Source organism: Panthera onca, chromosome E1 (genome assembly GCF_046562875.1).
Source record: "Panthera onca isolate mPanOnc1 chromosome E1, mPanOnc1 haplotype 2, whole genome shotgun sequence".
Classification (NCBI taxonomy): Eukaryota; Metazoa; Chordata; class Mammalia; order Carnivora; family Felidae; genus Panthera; species Panthera onca.
This window is the reverse complement of record NC_138352.1, coordinates 51,532,326-51,552,513: the sequence shown is the minus strand read 5'-3', so window position 1 is coordinate 51,552,513 and position 20,188 is coordinate 51,532,326. Positions and strand designations below refer to the sequence as shown.

The following is a 20,188-nucleotide window of genomic DNA, read 5'->3' as shown; positions in this document are numbered from 1 at the left end:
ATCATAAAAAGGTTAAAAAAAATGCTCGGGTACATTTTCTTATTTGCGTTGGAGAGATTATGTGCTAAAGTTATTAATTTAAAATAATGAAATTTCATGCAGAAAACCTGTTTTAGAGTCATTCTGATTTAATACACCATTTGTGTTCATGTTATTTGTTATGAGCTTAGTGCAAATAAGTCCTTTATACTGGATTATAAATACAGAAACTCTTACCAATAATTTACCAATCCATCATATCCCAACCGGTAACAAATTAATTCTGTCATATTAGCATCATGTAGACTTTTTATTATGCACATATTAGCCAGCCAAAGAAACAACTATTGGAACTGTCAACAATTGCATTATTCTGTGGCACACTAATTCACATGAAAAGTTAATTCCAGATTAAAAAAAAAAAAAACAAAAAACAATAAAAGTCAACATTTGGTAATGAGGTAAATACTACAGGAAATTTAATGTTTTCTGGACATAATCCGCCCAAAATTATACCAGCTCACTTTCAAAGGAAAATCAAGACATAACTTCTAAGGTTAATGGCTTTATTTAATTATTAGCATGATAAGAACCCAGAAACCCACCTCAGTGTGTCTCTGATGTAATGCATTATATTCCTTCTTCAGTTCTGCTTCTCTTTCTTCAAGTCTGCTAACTGAAATTAAGATACATATATTTAATCAGAACAAAATATAAGAAATTTACTTGAAAATCCCATCTCTAAAACCTGGAATAGATTATCCCTAAGTCTTAGCAACTTTAGGACTCATTGCTTCTCAAAATCAAGCTCATTTCACCATCCTTGATAAATAAAACTTTCAGGTACAGGGGATAAACTGGCTTTAAAAAAAAAAAAAAAGCCCCTATGGGGCGCCTGGGGGGCTCAGTCTGTTAAGCATCTAACTTCGGCTCAGGTTATGATCTCATGGGTTCGTGGGTTCAAGCCCCAAGTCAGGCTCTGTGCTCAGACCCTGGAGCCTGCTTCGGATTCCGTGTCACCCTCTCTCTCTTCCCACCCCCCCCCCCCCCCGCTCTCACTCTGTCTCTCTCTCTCTCTCAACAATAAATAAATGTTAAAAAAAAATTTTTTTAATTTAAACATCAAATTGCTTCTCCTAATATACAGATGTTTATAAAGTCATCCCACTTACATAAGTTTTCAACATGATACAGAATCCTCTTTCAAAAGTACTTTACAAATCCCCTCATAGAAGTTTTAACTTCTGTGGTCCCAAGTCATTGATTTCTAACATTATTCAAGCTCTTTTCCACTACTGAGCAGTATGCGAAATCATCATTGTTTACAAGTACTTTTTCTGCTTCAGGTCGTAATTTCAGGGACTCATCTTCTTTTATTTAGCTCCCCCTGCTGGAGTTTGTGCGTGGCACTGATTTGGGGCAGTGCTCACAGAGTACATCTTTACAATACTTTTTTTTTTTTTTTTTTTTTAAAGTTTTAGATCCTGAGATATAGAATATAAGGACAGGATTTCATAGGAAATAATGGTATCAGCCAGGATTGATTCCGAGAGAACGTGGAGTTCAAGCAGGACCACAAAGAAATTAAATTCCAGTATTCAGGACAGATGGTGATGAGAATGTACGGGCACCGTTACCACAGAGAAGGGGACACAAAACCACGATGGTGGCGAGGCAGAGGGGAGACTGGCCAGCCCAGAGCAGCCCGTACTAGCTAAGGGGCAGTGAGGGACAATCTGATGGGGAAAAATAAAGCTGGTGCCACAGGAGCTTGTCAAGATACTCATTGAAGTCTGTTTAAAAGACAGATTAACTGGAAATGTTCTGGTGTGAGGGAGGGTCAGCAAGCTGCAGACACGCAAGGCCGCTCGGAAGCCGCGGCCTGTGACCGAGGCAGATGGCTGTCTGAGTAACCACTACGAAGCAGAACAGTGCACGCACGAAATGTTTTCCTACACCGAATGTTCACACGGCGCACCCCGAACAGTGCCTAACTTGTGCTGCCAGGACCCTCGTCTCTGGTCTGTGCGTTTTTACTTGCCACCTTTGTTTGAATATCTTGAAAATGTCTTTAATTAGAGAAACTGTAGGCCTGTGGCTGAAAGCAATGAGAAGCAAACTTGTAATGCAGAGGTATTGTGATAACACAGTAGATACCGAAACCATAATAATTTTTAGTGCTGCTTCTGTGATTTTCATTTACACACAGGAAATCCAAGCAAATTATAGATATTTAGTTACAATTTCAAAAATGTAAAATGTAAATGTAAATGTAAAAATGTAAAAAATGTAAAAAAATGTAAAAAATGTCAATGTTTTCTACTATTTTTGGTCAATTAAATTGATCTAAAACCTTAAACCTGAGACTACTAGGTGAACCTTAATCTTTTTTTTTTTTTAAGTTTTTATTTATTGTGAGAGAGAAAGTGAGACAGCCCATGTGGGGGAGGGGCAAAGAGAGAGGGAGAGAGAAAATCCCAAGCAGGGTCCTCACTGTCAGTGCAGAGCCCGATGCGGCACTCGAACCCACGAACTGTAAGATCATGACCTGAGCTGAAATCGAGAGTCAGACAACTGACCGACTGAGCCACCCAGGCGACCCAAACCTTATCTATTTTTAAGTGTTCATCTGCGTTTATCAAGATCTTCTTGGTATCGTGCAACACAACTAAAATTGGAGGTTGAGTCTGAAGTAAAATTTCAACTATCATCCATAAACTTCTAGTTTAAATTTGTGCCCAACAGTACAGCCTCATTATTTTCATCAGCTCACTCGACATGAATTCATAAAACAGACTGACATCAGCATCACCACCACTATTAATAGAAGCTAACATTTTATAGTGCTTATTACGGACCATGCACTGTCCTATGTGCTTTCTATACACAAATTTATTTGAGCCTGACATGAACCTTCTGATGAAGTATTAATACTACGTTCATTTTGGAGATGAGAAAACTGAAGCAAACAGAGGTTAAACAACTTGTCCAAAGTCACACACAGTTAGTAAATGGCAAAACTATAAGATTCCTAATGGAGGAGTCTGGGTCCAGAATCTGTTTTTAATTACCATGCTATGTTGCCTCTCAAGAAATACTCCTTTTAATCTGTTCATATATCGGAGACTACTTTAAAATTTCACTTGGGGGAAAATTGTATAGATACTGCTCCTTTGGCTTCAAACAAAAACACCCTCCATTCTTATGGAAAGAACCTAGCCACAGACACTATGGCTGAAAGGTATCAAACCGCCAAGAAAAATACGGCTCTAACTTTATTAATCATCAGGGAAGTGCACATTAAAACCAACATGTAACACAGTTGTTGCATGCCCATCAGAACAGCTAAAATGAGAAACACGATACACCGACTTCTGGTAAGAATAAGGAGCAAGATGGGACTCTCATATACTGCTGTGGGAATAAAAACCGGTAGACCCAATCTGAACACTGTTTGGCAAGATTTGATAGAGTTGTCTATTTGCCAACCCTGTGACAAAACAAGTTCATTGCCAGGAAATGCATAAGGCATTTTTTAAAAAAATTTTTTAATGTTTATTTTTGAGAGAGAGAGAGAATGCAGGTGAGGGGCAGAAAGAGAGGGAGACAGAGGATCCAAAGTGGGTTCTGTGCTGACAGCAGACAGCCTGATGCAGGGCTCGAACCCAAAAACCATGAAATCACGACCTGACCCTAGGTTGGACGCTCAACTGACTGAGCCACCCAGGCACCCCCAACCTAAAGGCATTTAAAACAATGCTCGAAGCAGCATTATTTGTAATAATCCAAACCTGGAAACAACCCGAATGTCCATCAACAGCAGAATGGATAAACATTCCTGTACTGGAATACTATTCAACCCTGAGAATGAAGAACTTATTTGCACACATCATGGACGAATATCACACACAGGAGACTGAGGGAAAGAAGGAGAAGCCAAAGAATACAAAGTTCAAAGAAACACAGCTAATCTGAAATTAATCTGAAGTGTCAGAAGTCAGGGTAGTGGTTACCTTTGGGGAGGAGTTAGTGACCTGATTAATTTACTGTGTGTACAATCCCACCCTACCCTAGTCCAAATACAATGTACACCTACTCACATAGGTATTTTCTTTGACTTCAATACTCATTATTCTTTATGTTATCCAACAACTTCTGTGAGTTCAACATCTAGCAGAGGATTTAAACAGACTATTCAGAACCATTACAAACAAATTGTGCCAATTTTCCATTAAAATGTATAAGGAGAGGTGCCTGGGTTGCTCAGTCAGTTAAGCATCCAATTGCAGCTCAGGTCATGACCTCACCATTTGTGAGTTCAAGCCCCACACTGGGCTCTGTGCTGAGAGCTTGGAGCTTGGAGCCTGCTTTGGATTCCGTGTCTCCCTCTCTCTCTGCCCGTCCCCCACTCATGCTCTGTCTCTGTCTCTGTCTCTCTCTCAAAAATAAACAAACATTAAAAAAAAATTTTTTTAATAAATAAAATGTACAGGGATATAAGGAATGCCTGGGTGGCTCAGTTAGTTAAGCGTCAAACTCTTGGTTTCGCTCAGGTCATGATTTCACAGTTCCTGAGTTTAAGCCCCGCAACAGGCTCTGCGTTGACAGTGCAGATTCTCTCTCTCTCTCTCTCCCTCTCTCTGCTTCTCCCCCACTCTCACTCTCTCTCCCTTTCTCAAAATAAATAAATAAACTAAAAAAAAAAAAAAAAGTATAGGGAGATGAGCAAAATGTTACCAGAATGGAGAATTATAAAAAGAAAGAAAGAAAAAAGATGGGCATCATGGGAAAATATATTGGAATCACCCACTTGAAGGTCATATTGGTGATATCTAATAAAATAAGGGATGTATATATCCTTTGACTCAGCACTACTACTCTTACTTACCCCTACAGAAGCACAGCAAAGCCCAAAGATGTGAAAATGGATGTTCCATGCAATACATTTTATAACAACTCCCAAATTGGAACCAAATTTGTCATTAGCTGGTTGGTGATGTGATTTATAATAATCATACGATGGACATGACGTGGTGGCTTTGCTACTTCCTAGCTATGTTACCTTGAGTATATCAATCTCTCTGGGCCTTAGTGTCCTTACTTATACTCGACAAATAATGATAGTACATTAGAGCTGGTATCAGGAATAGCACCTGGCACACATGTGTTTTTCAAATTCAGCAAAGGTACTGTTAAAAGGAATGCGCCGTATATACATGTGCTGACATGGGGTGGCGCCTAGAACTGAACGGAAGGGTGTTGAATGTACATTGCTATATCTTAAAATAAAAAATAAAGGTGGAATCCTCATCCAATAGGATTGGTATCCTTATAAAAGCTCTTTTTCTCCATACATGCAAAGAGAAAAGACCATATGAAGACACAGAGAGAAGGCAGCTATCTGCAAGCCAAGGAGAGAGACCTCAGAAGAGAGCAAACCTGCCAACACTTTGATCTTGGACTTCCGGCCTCCAGAACAGTGAGTAAATAAATTTCTAGGGTATTTTGTTGCGGCAGCCCTAGCAGAGCAATATAGGAAACGAAGCATCAACGTCACCTTGGAAAGAAGCTTGAAGTTTGTACAAGTGATGTGGACAGAGCTGGGCTTAAAGCTTACAGAAACAGGTCCTCGCTGGTTTGATGGCAATTTGGTTATCAATGTTGGTTTGGCTTTGTTGCAGTGTATTACTACTTAACAAGACCGTGTGAAAGGAGATATAAAACCCCAGTATACCATGATTGGCAGAGATTTCCTACATTTACCTTAATGAACATGACTATTGTTGAAACTGGCTTAGCTTCATCTATAAATATTCCTTAGAAGTCCTATTAATCATTTTGCTCTCCCTTAAACATTTTGGATTATCCCTATCTATACTTCCTTAAGCCTCCGCCCATAGTTTTCTAGCCCATTCGGGTTTCTGCTTAATTGATTTCCATTTGACATCACATTCTTACTTTTGCCTCAAAAATAACATGTGATTATCAACCCATTTTCTAACCACCTCTTTCAAAATATACTTACTAATCTCATAGAAATTGTCCATTTCTATTTTTCTTAGCATACATCATACAAAAAAAGGCATTTAGGGGCATCTGGGTGGCTCAGTCGGTTGGGTGTCCAACTTCGGCTCAGGTCGTGATCTCACAGTTCGTGAGTTCAAGCCCCACGTTGGACTGTGCTGACAGCTCAGATCTGACAGCTCAGAGCCTGGAGCCTGCTTCGGATCCTGTGTCTCCCTCTCTCTGCCTCTCCCCTGCTCGCTCGCTCTCTCTCTCTCTCTAAAAAATAAATGTCAAAAAATTAAAGAAAAAAAAGGCATTTAGCACATGCAAACTACATTTGGTGACACATGACTTGCCCCTTACCCTGTTTGTTATTTTTATTAATCAACTTTCTTTTTTTTTTTCAACTTTATTATTGTTTTTTTAATGTTTACTTATTTATTTTAGAGAGGAGAGGGGCGGAGAGAGAGGGAGAGAATCCCAAGCAGGCTCTGCACTGTCAGCACAGAGCCCAACATAGGGCTTGAACCCACAAACCTCAAGACCATGACCTAAGCTAAAATCAAGACTCAGACACTTAACCAAGTAAGCCACCCAGGTGCCCCTCAACTTTATTTTTTATAGCAGTTTTAAGTTCACAGCAAAATTGAGTGGGAAGTACATAGCGCCCATATACCCACCTCCCCCGCCTGCCACAGCCTCCTCCACTATCCACATCCTGCACAAGAGTGGTATGTTCGTTACAGTCAATGAACCTACACTGACACATCATTATCACCCAAAGTCCATATATAATGTACATTAGGATTTACTCTTTGTGTGGAATATTCTACAGATTTGGACAAATATATATGACATGTAACCACCACTATAGTTTCATAAAAATAGTTTAACTGCCTTAAAATTCCTGTGCTCCACCTATTCATCCCTCTCCTTTAACCTTAGCAGCAACTGATCTTTTTTACTGTCTCCATAGTTTTACCTTTTCCAGAATCTCCACAGAGCTGGAATCACACGGTATGTAGCCTTTTCACATTGGCTTCTTTTATTCTGTAATACGCATTTGGGGTTCCTCGGTATCTTTTCAGGGCTTGATCTCTCATTTCCCTATTTTTTAAATTTATTTTATTATTTCTTAATTTTATATTTATCTTGAGACAGAGAGAGAGAGAGAGCAAGAGCAGGCAGGAGAGGGACAGAGAGGGGCGCCTGGGTGTCTCAGTCGGTTAAGTGTCTGCCTTCAGCTCAGGTCATAATCTCACGTTCATGGGTTCAAGCCCCACATTGGGCTCTCTGCTATCAACACAGAGCCTGCTTCAGATCTTCTGTCCCCCTCTCTCTCAGCCCCTGCCCCACTCACACTCTCTCTTTCTCTCTCTTAAAAATAAATTAATTAATTTAAAAAAGAAAGAAGAAGAAGGAGGAGGAGGAGGAGGAGGGAGAGGAGGAGGAGGAGGAGGAGGAGGAGGAGGAGGAGGAGGACGACGACACAGAAATCCCAAGCAGGCTCTGCACTATCAGCAAGGAGCTCGACATGAGGCTTGAACCCACGAACCGCGAGATCATGACTTGAGCCGAAACCAAGAGTCAGATGCTTAACCAACTGAGCCACCCAGGCGCCCCTCCACCTTGAGTTTTAAAATAAAAACAGGCAAATTATCTCATGGTTAGAATGTCTGCATAAGATAGATTTAAACTTGTAGAAATGATAATCAGCGTCTCTAGCCTAAGTATCATCCACTTTCACCCTCCTCTCTACTCCAGTGTAAGAATAAATTATAGTCTATTCATCTCAGTCTATTTACTTGAGGTTCTTAAGTGATTTGTTTCTGTATCCCATTATGATTAAGCAGAAAACTTAAATTTGTTACTTTATATCATTATATCCAGAATGTATCATTGACAGCTAATTATATATATCAAAACAAAACACCAAAATACATTACCTATTAAGTAGTAGCCACACCATTACAAAGATGGTTCATACGTTAAGTTATCCACTTTCTCATGCATGAACTCAGAACTAAACAAGCCAGGATATCGGAATCCCAAGGGATATCTTCCCAAAGGGGTTGTTCATTATCCTCAACTCTGCAAAACTACATAGGCTTTCAGATGGCCAAGTTAGAGTTTGGTTTTTTTTCTGGTTCTGAGACTAGCGGATACACAGGCAATTAAAAGGCAGGGGGAAAGGGGAGGGGTCCACAAAGGTAGGTCCCCATAATGGAATATCATTCAGCCCTGAGACAGAATGAAGTACTACTGATACACGCTCCAACACGGATGAGCCTTCTGCCAGGGGAAAGAAGCCAGTTACAAAAGACCACATTCTGTATGATTCCGCCTACATGAGATGTCCAGAATAGGCAAATCCATAGAAACAGAAAACAGATTAGTGGCTGCCAGGGGCTGGGGGAGGAAGGGCACGAGGAGCAGGTACCATAGGTATGGGTTTCTATGTGGAATGGCGAAAGTGATGTAGAATTAAGGTGCTTGTGGTGGCTGTACAACCTTGTGAATATACTAAAAACCCCTGATTTGTACACTCTTAAAAAGGTGGATTGAACAGTATGTGAATTATATATATATATATTTTTTTTTTTATTTTAAGCAGGCTCCACACCCAGCATGGGGCTTGAACTCAAGACCCTGAGATTAACAGTTGCAAGCTCCACCAGTTGAGCCAGCCAGGCACCTTGCGAATTATATATTTTTTTAAAGTGACAAGATGTCATTCAAAACCTATTCCTAACACAAGCAGCAGAAAATGACCTAATTGAGTAGTAACCTATTTTTTAAAGGAAAAGACAGGAAGTCAAATGATAAGAGAACAAAAGAAAATCTCAACACTTAGTAAATGTTTGTTGAGTAAATGAAAATGCAGCGAAGAATTTTAAAGTGATAATAAAAATTAAGCCAGAATAACACTGAAGTTATTTAAAACTCAGATTTCAGGGGCTCAGTTGGTTAAGTGTCTGACTTCGGCTCAGGTCGTGATCTCGCAGAGCCCCACGCCAGGCTCTGTGCTGACAGCCCAGAACTTGGAGCCTGCTTCAGATTCTGTGTTTCCCTCTCTCTGTCCCGCCCCTGCTTGTGTCTTGTGTCTTCTCTCTCTCTCTCTCTCTCAGAAACAATAAATTAATAACTTTTTAAAAATCAGATTATATAAGAGCACAAATTATAAATACTATATTTTCATTAAAATTTGCCATCTCTCCTTCCTCAGATAAATCACAAGTAGAAAGAACAGGCAGATTATCGCTAAGCTGTAGGTACATTCACTCTCTTGCCTCAACACTTGAGCAAAGTCATGCGCCACCTACTAAAGCTCTTAAGCTGAGGCAAAGACTGGCCAGATACTAATCAATTTCCTCTTTCTCTTAGACACCCTGCTTGATGGCATGCCCCCGCCTCTACAGTTAGCTCCTGACTGAGTTACAGCCACTGAAGTAGATGCAAATGCTGTTGTGCGCCACTCCTGAGGCCTGGCCCAAAAGAAACCTTCCACACACAACTGTCCATTCCCTTTCCCCTCTCCTCTACCTTACTGCAAGCGAGTATGATGAACTTGGGAGCCAGAAGTTGGAAAGAGCCTGCATCTCTACTGGAAACATCTGTTTAAAACTTCACATGAACAAGAAATAACATAACATTGGAGTCATTACATATGTATTTTGTGGCTTGGTTACTATAGCAACTACAGTTACTTTAACCCATAAATCAGCTTATAAACACTCATTAAATCTAAATTCTCTTAAACGTTCTAAATCATCGAAGGTATGTTACCCCATGGTGATTTTAAACAGTTTATGAATTTGTTATTTTGGATGATTTTCTGGACGTTTTTCTAAAGGTGATGATTTTCTCCAACCTAAAACCTCCAGCAAAGTACCTTGGTAGAAACTATCTACGACTGTATTTCATGTTTTCTTTACCTCTCCTGTAATTCAAAATATTAGTATTATTTTTTTAGGTATATGAGTTAACTACCAAGATCAGGTAATACAAATTCAGAACCTCTCACTCTTTTGAAAATACTTCAAATACTCGGCACAGCATAGTCAATGGACTCCATTTTCTCGAGGCCTAGGCCACATGAGATAGAATGGTGTTTAACAGAGAAGTACTTTTAAAAATGCTGGGAAGAACCACCTCTTCAAAGTCCTGAATGCCACTAAATAATCAGTAAAGGGGAAAGAAAAGGGAAGCGGGATGGACCGGGAAAAGCAGGAGAGAAAGGCCCGGCTGGGCAAGGATGGCGGACACCCCTGAAAGCCTCAGGTACCATGAAGTTCACCTCTGTCCATTATTGCTGCATTATATCTGAGGTGTCGTAAAAGATCTTTTCTTGTTTCATAGTTCCCATGTGTACCCAAATGTGACAATTATCCCAGGAAAAATCCTAAAGCCTTGTCATTTTATTCATCAAACTAGTCACAACCTGAGATTAAGAGGAAATAAACAAGATTCTGCTCATCCTTCCTACCCTAAAGCAACAAATAAACTAATCTGCCATTTTTTAAAAAACTGGTACTATTCTGAAGAACAAATAAATCAAATGAATCAGGACATCTAAAAAGAAAAGGGGGAAGAGGGCAAGAAAATAGAAGAATCAAAAGACTAATCCAAAAATTTCCCCTTTTAATAGCTAACAGAGATAATTCAGCCTTGTTTTGAATGCTCTTTCTTTCTATCCATCTTTCCAAAGAGCAAGACGACATGATTAAGGCAGGAAGAGCCACCTGCTCTGCCTGCTCAAAATCAGAGCTTACCTCCTTAGATTGATGGCCTTTGCCAAGTTTGGAACACCTTCCATCTCTGTTGTCTTCTGCCCCATCAGACTGCTGATAGGCCTATGGGGGGAAGAAAGAGAAACAGACCTGCTAGAATGCCGTATCCAACTCATTATTTGCCTTCTCAAAAGGAATCATCAGTGCTTACTGTTCATGGAAGGCAGATAATCCAATGGTTATTTGGCCTCAAAAGATTGGCAATGGTCTTTCAGAAGCCTTTCCTTGAACAATTGAGCATCGGAAGTCTCAACAGGTAAGCAAGAATCAAATGCTGACTTAAGAGAAAACAAATCTCAGACAACCACACCAAAACAGTAATAAAAGCCTCTCCTCTGCCAACTACGTCCTACACCGTGTCTCTAAAATTCAAAAGACTTTCAGACAGATAGATGTTATTAATCAATGACAACATGAAATGCTAAAGAATTCTCATGAATTGACGATCCTATCCTAAAAACAGAGTAGAGTAACTTCAAAGAATCTCCATGGTAGAGATCTGACCTAGTCTCTGTCTTGAAGATGTTACCTAATCCATCCACGTCCGAAAGGTGGCTACTCTCCTACCTAAAGTCTCTATGTAGGAAGAGTCCATGCTTTCCCCTAGCACACATTCCTATGTATCACCTTACCTTCAAGGTTAAGAAATACTTCCTCATGACCAACCAAAACCAACAAATATATTTTCTCTAATTTAACCTTCCAAAATTACAGAAAAACAACTTGGTATCTTCTTTACCTATAACTTTATATGTTTGAAGTAATCAAATCATTTTTTATTCTGTTCTCTAAGCTAAATCACCATAAATCCCTTCACCGTTAGTCATAAAATTAATTTTCTCTGAAACTTTAGCTCTGGATATTAATTATAAACTATAACCTTAAGCTTCTCAATAGACAACACTAGACTACAGAAATGAGAGAGTCCAAATACAGACAATGAAACACAAAACAGATCTGAAGACCACATAGGATATTACTTAATGAAGCAGAAGTAATAAAATGCTAGTGTTTGCATCAATTATCCTGTGCTTAATTTTCTACTTTCCCTCTCAGATATAGGCTCTTAAAAAAGAAACCCTTGTATAAAATTTATTAAACATATAGAGGTTCTTAATATTGCAAAGAAGTAGACTTAAGCTAAATGAACTTAAAAAGTAGCTATTTAAAATATTTTTTAGTTTTTTATTATTTTTTATTGGGGGGAGGGGGAGAGGGGAAAAAGAGAGAGAGAGACTCTTAAGCAGGCTCCAAGTTCTGCGTGGAGCCTGACGTGGGGCTCAATCCCACAACTCTGGGATCATGACCTGAGTTGAAATCAAGAACTGGAACTTTCAACCAACTGAGCCATTCAAATGCCCCAAAGGTGACTTAAAAAAACAACAACAAACTTTCTGTATAATGTATTCCTTTTTTTTTTTTTTTTTTTTTTTTTGGGTAAAGTTTATTTATTTATTTTTGAGAGAGAGAGAAAATCCCAAGCAGGCTCTGCGCTAGGGACGTGGGGCTCCATCTCATGCACTGTGAGAACATGACCTGAGCTGAAATCAAGAGTCAGACACTTAAGTGACTGAGCCCACCCAGGCACTCCTTATTTTGCCATTTTTTTAAATCAGGAGATATAAAACTCCTAAAGCCGCCTTATTAAAAATGTGCCTTCAACAAAAATACAAATCATCAGTTTTCTATTTTAATAATTGTAAAAATAACACAGAAGAGATTGCCTAATGACAAGAAAAAATTAAAGTGGAAAAAGTGACTTATTACAATATTATTCAAATTCTCAGAATATTAACATTTACTGCCAATCACAAAGCCCAGGAAAGGCACTAATAAAGCCTTTTCTTAACCTGAAGGCATTTTTTCTAAGTGATTTGAAAAACAGTGACAGAAAATATTTAGGCTCTTCTAACTATTAACTGGTATGAATCTATACCTGGTAACTTAAAAATGGTTTCTCTTTCTTCTGTGTTGTGAAAATTCTCAATTGACCATTCACATTATTAACAGACAGACCTGGCTTATGAATAATCCTCGAATTAGAAGTCTGTCCTAATCCTCTTATTCCTTTAAAATAAGAAAATATGTACATTAATAATTTTAATACCTCCCCATGCTTTCCACCTAGTATATGCTAATACTTATAAAGTGTTTTCCTTCCAATAATAATATATGTTTCAAGGTATTTGAAAGTTACTTATTAGACTATGACCTTGATACCAAATTTAAAAAACAAATGGATGTTATTTGGGGGGAGGGGGTGGAAAGAGATAAAGGTCAGAATACAGCTCCACCACAAATGTCATCAATTATCCAAAAATCATTTTTCCGTTTAATTTTTAAAAATAGGTTTGTATTCAAAGGAAGGAAGACCAGATTCAGAGAATACTTCCTAAGTAGCTTAAAATCACTGCCATCATCTCCACAGTTCAAGGGAAAGTCACCTGTTATAAATTCAAGGAGCTTAAGGGAAACAGTTTTCTCAAGAGAGAATCAAACAATAAATGATTCCATATCAGCTCTGTGTGTTAATGTTGCAAATAATGAGTCAAAGTCATAAGTTATGATGAACAAAATGAAATATGCTAGTAAACCTTACTTCTCCAATTCTGTTCATATTAAAAATGACCAAACACTATTATAAATCAAGAACCACTAAAATATTCCTCTTCCTTGCCCTGCTTCCTTAAATATATTCTAAGAAAATTACCAAAAGATAAAGAACCCTATTGGTTTGAAAAAATATTTACTCCAATATGATTCACTACACTGGAAAAAGTGTCCAACTAGCCAACAGAAATTTGTTTTAGTTTACCTGTATTTATTTTTACCATGATTCATTCTTTCATTCCACAAAGGATTTGAGATAGCTTATAAGAACATATCCTAACAATTCATTATAAGTGTGTAAAATACAGATTAAAAAAAAAAAAAAAAAGAAACAATTTAAAAATGCCAACCAGGTAAGGTCCAACAAACTAGTCCTTATGGTTGCACTTCTAAGTTTGTTCTGAGTTTCCAGAAGCCAAGGTAAAAAAACAAAGTGGCCATTAAATGATGCTCACTAGAATAAAGGAGAAAACATAGTTCTCCAGAGAAAACAAGAATTGATAATAGATGGCATAGCTTCCGGATGATGGGTGTAGGCACATATTTAAAAAAGAATAAAGATTATACAAGAGAAACATGACAGAGTTAAGGAAATGATACAAAGTTATACATACACTCTAACTGAAGTGATATAAAAACATAGCACATGTGGGAAAAGACTAGATGGTCACATACAGCCCTTCCCCCCACGATATGGAGTTCTTTGACTGCAATGACCATATTACATTCTTCTGTACCACAAACATACTCTTCTGTACCAAGCTAAATGCCAGGCATACAGTAGTATGATATTTTAAACTATCTATATTTACTTGGCTCATTTAAGGTAATATTTGGCTTACAAGACAGAAGTACTCAATATACAAAAGAACTAACGAATATAAAGTATTTTGTGATGAAGAACCCATTATGCCACATCTTGAATAGCAAGGCTGATTATAGACTCCTTGCATAGTTGTCAAGAACCGACAGGCCTTTCTCAACCCACAATTTCATTTTTCCACTCCATATATGTTTCTGATTCTTCCTTAAGGCTCACAAGACATTAACTACAAAGAAGCATTATTGTTACTCCCAGATAAGAAATCATATAAAGTGGCATTTTAAAAAATGCTTTATTCATGTTGGAAAAACCAAAACATATCCTACATAGTTCAAATTTTGAAAAGAGAGCAACTAGAAATCTCCAAAATTAAACATGACCACAAAACTGTAACAAAATTTTTATAGACTCAACTTCTCAACATTGTGAAATCATACCACAACCTGAGAGATTCCATGCTATCAAAAGCTGTAAAGTATGTCCTTTAATTCAGTTCCTATTTCTTGATGTTTTCTTGCTTCTCAACAGCAAGTGACTACAACCAAAATTTCCCCTTTTAATACAGGAAGTAATCTTCAAAGCAGAACTTGGGACTTTCATTGTGGCTACTTTTTAAAGAGGATATGTGTCCTAAAACATATTAATCACAAGTGACAGAGAGTCTCTAAAATTAAAGACTCTTAACATACAAATATAAACATAGAAATTAGACAAGATACTGCTATCATATTGCACGCAAAAAATGGCACTAAACAAAAAATTGCACCCATCCCTCCTCTATTATAAATATCATTATCAGTAATTTCTGTGGCCTTAAGTTTTTATTACAGATGTTAGAAACACAAAAAATACACTCAAAACTGAAAGTTTAAGACAATACAAATATATATTGCATTATAGTAACTGTAACAATCACGATATATTCTTCTAAAAAACTGATAAGATTAAGTAGTCTGGATATTCTGTTGCCTATCATACAAAAAAGTATTCATATACTCTTTTACGTACACTGGTTTACATTTTTTTCATCTTTTTTTTTTTTTAAGTTTATTTATTTTGACAGAGAGAGATGCACGAGTGAGGTGGGGGCACAGAGAGATGGAGAGAGAGAATCCCAAGCAGGCTCCATGCCATCAGTGCAGGGCCCAACAGAGGGCTCAATCTTGTGAACCATGAGATCATGACCTGAGCCAAAATCAAGGGTCGGACGCTTAACCGACTGAGCCAGCCAGGCACCTGTTTTCATCTTTTAAAAAACATATTTCCCATCCTGGTTTTCCAAAAGGGTAGGGAACTGGTGATACTTAAAGATTATCTCCTATCAGAGATCTAGGCCAAAGCCTACAAACTTTAAGTTATAAGATGAATACATTCTTAGGATCTCACATATCACATGGTGACTACAGTTAATAATATTGCAGTATATATTTGGATTTTTAAGAGACTAAATCTTAAGCATTCTCACCACAAAAATTAAAATTAAAAAAAACATAATTCTCAGGTGACGGATTTGTTAACTTGATTGTGAGAGTCCTTTTGTAACGTATATGTATATCAAGTTGTCACACTGCACCCTTGAAATATATACCATCTTATTTGTCAATTACATCTCAGTAAGTCGGGAAGGGTAAAAATATAAATGAAAAGATTACCTCCTACCACCACCTTTTTTAAAAATAAGGAGCTTTGACTCATTTAGAGATCAGAGGGAGAGAAAAACTAAGAGCGTAAAATGAAAAAACATTCAAATTATTTTCCTCCCCTAATTTTTTTCAGATATTTAAATGTGGTTAAATAAAGTCTTGGAAGAAAATTTTAAAATACACTAAGATTTCATATTATGCCCCGTTAAAGCTTAAAGAAAAAACAGAAGGAAGAGAGAAGAAAGCAACCAGATGCAAAAGAAAAATATTCCAAGATATCAAAGGAAAAGGGAGGAGACAAGCATTAATAAAACACGACTCATTAAAGCTTCAGCTCACAAGCCAAGAAATCTAGTGTTACAAGCTTTGTGCATCTGAACGGTCAATTTTGATTAACCACAGTTACAAGTTCTTTTTAACTGTTATTTAGACACCAAGATTTATTTCAAACTGGGATAAACTCCCAGGGAGAGAATTTCTTGGTGGGATATTACATTATTAACAAAATTAAATAAAAAGTTTCAGATTAAATTTAGCTCAAAGACCACATCTACTTGAAGAATTTCTTCATCAATTGCCTAGAGAATTAGCAATTATTTTTTAAATGATACCTTATTTTTTTAATTACTTTAAATTAAGATGGAAAACACTAGTAATCAGTACTTCTCAGAGAGAAATGAGAAGAAAGATACCACTCAGCATGACAATTCCAAAAAAGTTGTATATGATTCACTGGACTGGATAACAAATCTTAATTAAGAGATTGCTTATTTTGTTTATATTTACTAGAAAGGAACAGGAAGCAGGTTTTTGAAATTTTAGTAATTAAAGGGATAAAGTGTATGTGAAAAAAATTAGTAATTTATGCCAATTAGGTACTTTTGTGAAAAAAGTAGCAGTATTTCCTTTGAACGTAAGAAAAATGCTTCAGGGGAATTCTTCCTATAATATCTCCCTTATCATTCGAACAGATTACTTACTGTATAAAAGGATTCTAGACAAGAAGTTCCTTTCTAGGTCTTAATCCAAAATTTGGAACTCTTCAGGAATCAAGAGGAAAATACAGTAAGTAGAACAATGAGGTTGTCAACTGTGCCTTTAGTGTCTGGTTCTAAAATACAATACAATCTCTGATATAAAACACAATCAAGTTAGGATTAAAATATTATCTCAACAGCTAATTTTTCTTCTTCTTTAAATAGAGAATGCTCAACTCTTGAAATGTACCAAAAGCTTGCGACTGCCACAAGACTGTTTCTCTAGAGGAGTGGTACTCAGCAATGTGACTCCAGTAATATATTTATTAGTGTATGCACTGTGGAGTCCATCATCCAGCTCTCTAAGACCTTAAATTCCTGAAATAATTTATTCCATTCCATTCCATTCCATTCCATTCCATTCCATTCCATTCTATTGCATTCCAATCCATTCCAATCCATTCCAATTCATTCCAATCCATTCTTTTCTATTCTAAGAAGGCTCTACATGCAACCTGGGGCTTGAACTCACAACTGGCTTACAAGAGCCAGTCTTGATCACACTCTGAGCCAGTCAGGCGCCTACCCCCCTTAAATTTCTATAGTGGAATCACAGAAGTCATTCGATACATTCAATGTGAAAAAAAGAAAAGATAGGGCCCTCTAGGTATCTACAAGCCTAAAAGTACAAAGAGAAGACATATGGCTCATTTTGTCTCACTGTATTTGGCTTCTGTAACCAAACATCCACTGGCTCCCTTCTATGACATCTGCTTAATAGCCATGTCAGTTCTCCTTGAATTCTACAATGATTGAACTCCAGATTCCAAGTGATTCAAGATTTAGCTCTATTAGGCCATTCCAGAATGCTAGAAGAAGCAGTCAGTTATCACACTCCAAGCCTGGTAGTCAGTGAGGTTTAGCCACCACGAATTCCTGTCCTTGACAGCAGGTGTCACTATGTAGCCTTAATGGTTGATGTAGGAAGAACTATGGGCCACCTCTCACTCCCAAGAATTCTGAGAGTTTACAGTGCTGGGAGGGAAAACTGGAGAGCTCCTCTGCCTGCCCAAATCAAACATGAAAATAGGCCATGAAGTTTCTCCCCATTTCTTTTTCTAATTTTGACTTAATTAGGTCCACTTTCATTAGCCAAAAAGAGAAATCATCCTCGGAGTTTGAAACAATAGTTATTTTTAAATCAAAAATAAGATAAAATTGTACTTAAAAATGAAATAATTCTGAAAAATGATATTCTGTTCCTTCAAACTCCCTCGGTTTTCCACTAGAAAAAAACGAAATGAAGAAGTCAGTATTTTTTTTTTTAAGTAAACTCTGTGCCCGAAGTGGAGCCTGAACTCACGACCCCGAGATTAAGAGTCACATGCCCTACCAAGTCAGCCAGATGCCCCCAGAAGTCAGTAATTCTATTACACACACTTCAGAGCTAGAGTTTTTGTCACATTTTTAAATTTCAAAGCAATACAGAAAGCAATGGCACTTTGTGTAATTGATCAAAATCAGAAGAAATGATCCACATGCACACACATCAGAATCCTGAATAATGGATATAGTATAATGTTAACCACCAACAAAGGCTCAGAGCTAAATTGAAGAAGAGAGTCTTAAATGTATCTTTGATTTAGTCATTTCTGTAGACATCAGTACCATGTGAAAATGTGAACAAAAAAGGACTAAGCCTAGCTTCCAGGTCTCACTCTTCAGCCTGGGATGACAATTCCAAGCATATACTTGGAACACCAGTCAAATGTCAAGATGAGTCATTGCACTATTAGAGCCCACTCTTTAATGTGCAATTACAGAGGAGAAGTATTTTTACTTACTCTGGTCAGCATAGTTTTTTGCTTTGAGTTCAAGTTGTCTTGTTTGAGATTCTAAAGATTCCACTCGGGTCTGTAAATCCTTTTTTTCCTGTTCTTGAGAGTCTTCAAATTCAATGAATTTCTAACAGAAAAAGAAAAGTATTATTTTCATTCGAGAAATGAAAATTTTTTAACATTATCAATTCCTGTGTTTCTTGGTATCAAGAATCACAATTAGGCATTAACTACCCAGAAAGATCTCAGAATCAGGAACTTAGGTTGATTTTTGGTTTCTCTATAAAAACATCCAAATATAGAAGGAAAAAGATGACACAGTAGTTTATGAAGTGCTTCTACTTCATATCATTGGCATTCCAAAGAAAATACACACATCCTACTCCAAATTTATGAATACTTTAACTAGCATATTTGCATATTCATGAGTTAAAGACAATTTTTTACATATTGCTGTACAGAACATGTGCAACAAATGGAGAACTATAGAATGATGATGTGTCAATAAATATTTGTTCAATTGTTTAATGATTCTAGATTACCTGAACTATGGAGTTTAAATTCCTGAGAAAAAGAGCACTCACTAGAAATAACTTCACCAAAAATTCAATTTACTGAAACTGTTCTTGTCAAGAAGATTATCACTAAATCTCAGTCTCTTCATCTTAATTCTTCTATCAGTATCATTTGACATCTGATCACTCACTCCTTAAAACTTCTTTTTTTTTTTTTTTTTAATTTGGCTTCCAGGACTTTGTTTTCCTTCTACTTTACTGGTGGTTCCTTCTTGGTCTTCTTTGTTGGTTCTTTCTGTTCTCCCCAATTTCTTAACATTCACAAGGTCAGTCCTTGGATAACTTTTTCTCTTCATTGTTTACTCTTATTCTCTGATGATCTCATCCAGTTCCATGGCTAACTATACTAACTATATGCTGACAACCTCCAAATTTCTAGTCCAGTCTCTAGCCTAGACCTCAATTCCAGATTTACATGTCCAACTGCCTACTGAACAACTTCATCTGAATGTCTAATAAGCATCTTAACCTCAACATGTCAAAGCTTGCTCCTCTTGGTGCTAGCTAGCTCATTTAATTACTGTGGTCAATTGTTCAGGCTCAAAACTTGAGTCAGCTTTGAGTCTTCTCTTTCTCTAACACCTCATATCCAATCCATTAGCAAATCTACCTTCAGATCCAACTACTTTTCATCATCACCACCATCAGCGTGGTCTGTGCTACCGTTATCTATTGTCTGGATTAAGGCCACAGTAACTGCCTCCTAGCCAATGTCCTTACTTCCACCATTGCCCCTACAACACATTCTCAACACAGTAGTGAGAGTGAACCTTTAACAAGTAAGTCAGATGGGGCGCCTGGCTGGCTCAGTTGGTAGAGCATTCAACTCTTGATTTCAGGGTCTTGAGTTCAAGCCCCATGTTGGGTGTAGAGATTACTTTACGAAACGAATAAATACTTTAAAAAAAAGGGGGGTAAGTCAGATCACTTTACTCCTCTGCTCAAAA

At 37.4% G+C, this 20,188-nt stretch overlaps 1 protein-coding gene across 2 annotated transcripts in view; it reads right to left on the bottom strand.

The window, feature by feature from the left end:
* Positions 1-20,188, bottom strand: part of SPAG9 (sperm associated antigen 9) — a 132,666-nt gene that overhangs the window by 80,719 nt on the left and 31,759 nt on the right. For both annotated transcript variants that reach the window (XM_078437317.2, XM_078437318.2), the window contains exons 2-3: positions 18,673-18,793; positions 585-655 (exon numbers count right to left, since the gene is read on the bottom strand). In XM_078437317.2, the coding sequence (XP_078293443.1) occupies positions 585-655; positions 18,673-18,793 (192 nt within the window). The remainder of the gene's footprint in view (positions 1-584; positions 656-18,672; positions 18,794-20,188) is intronic.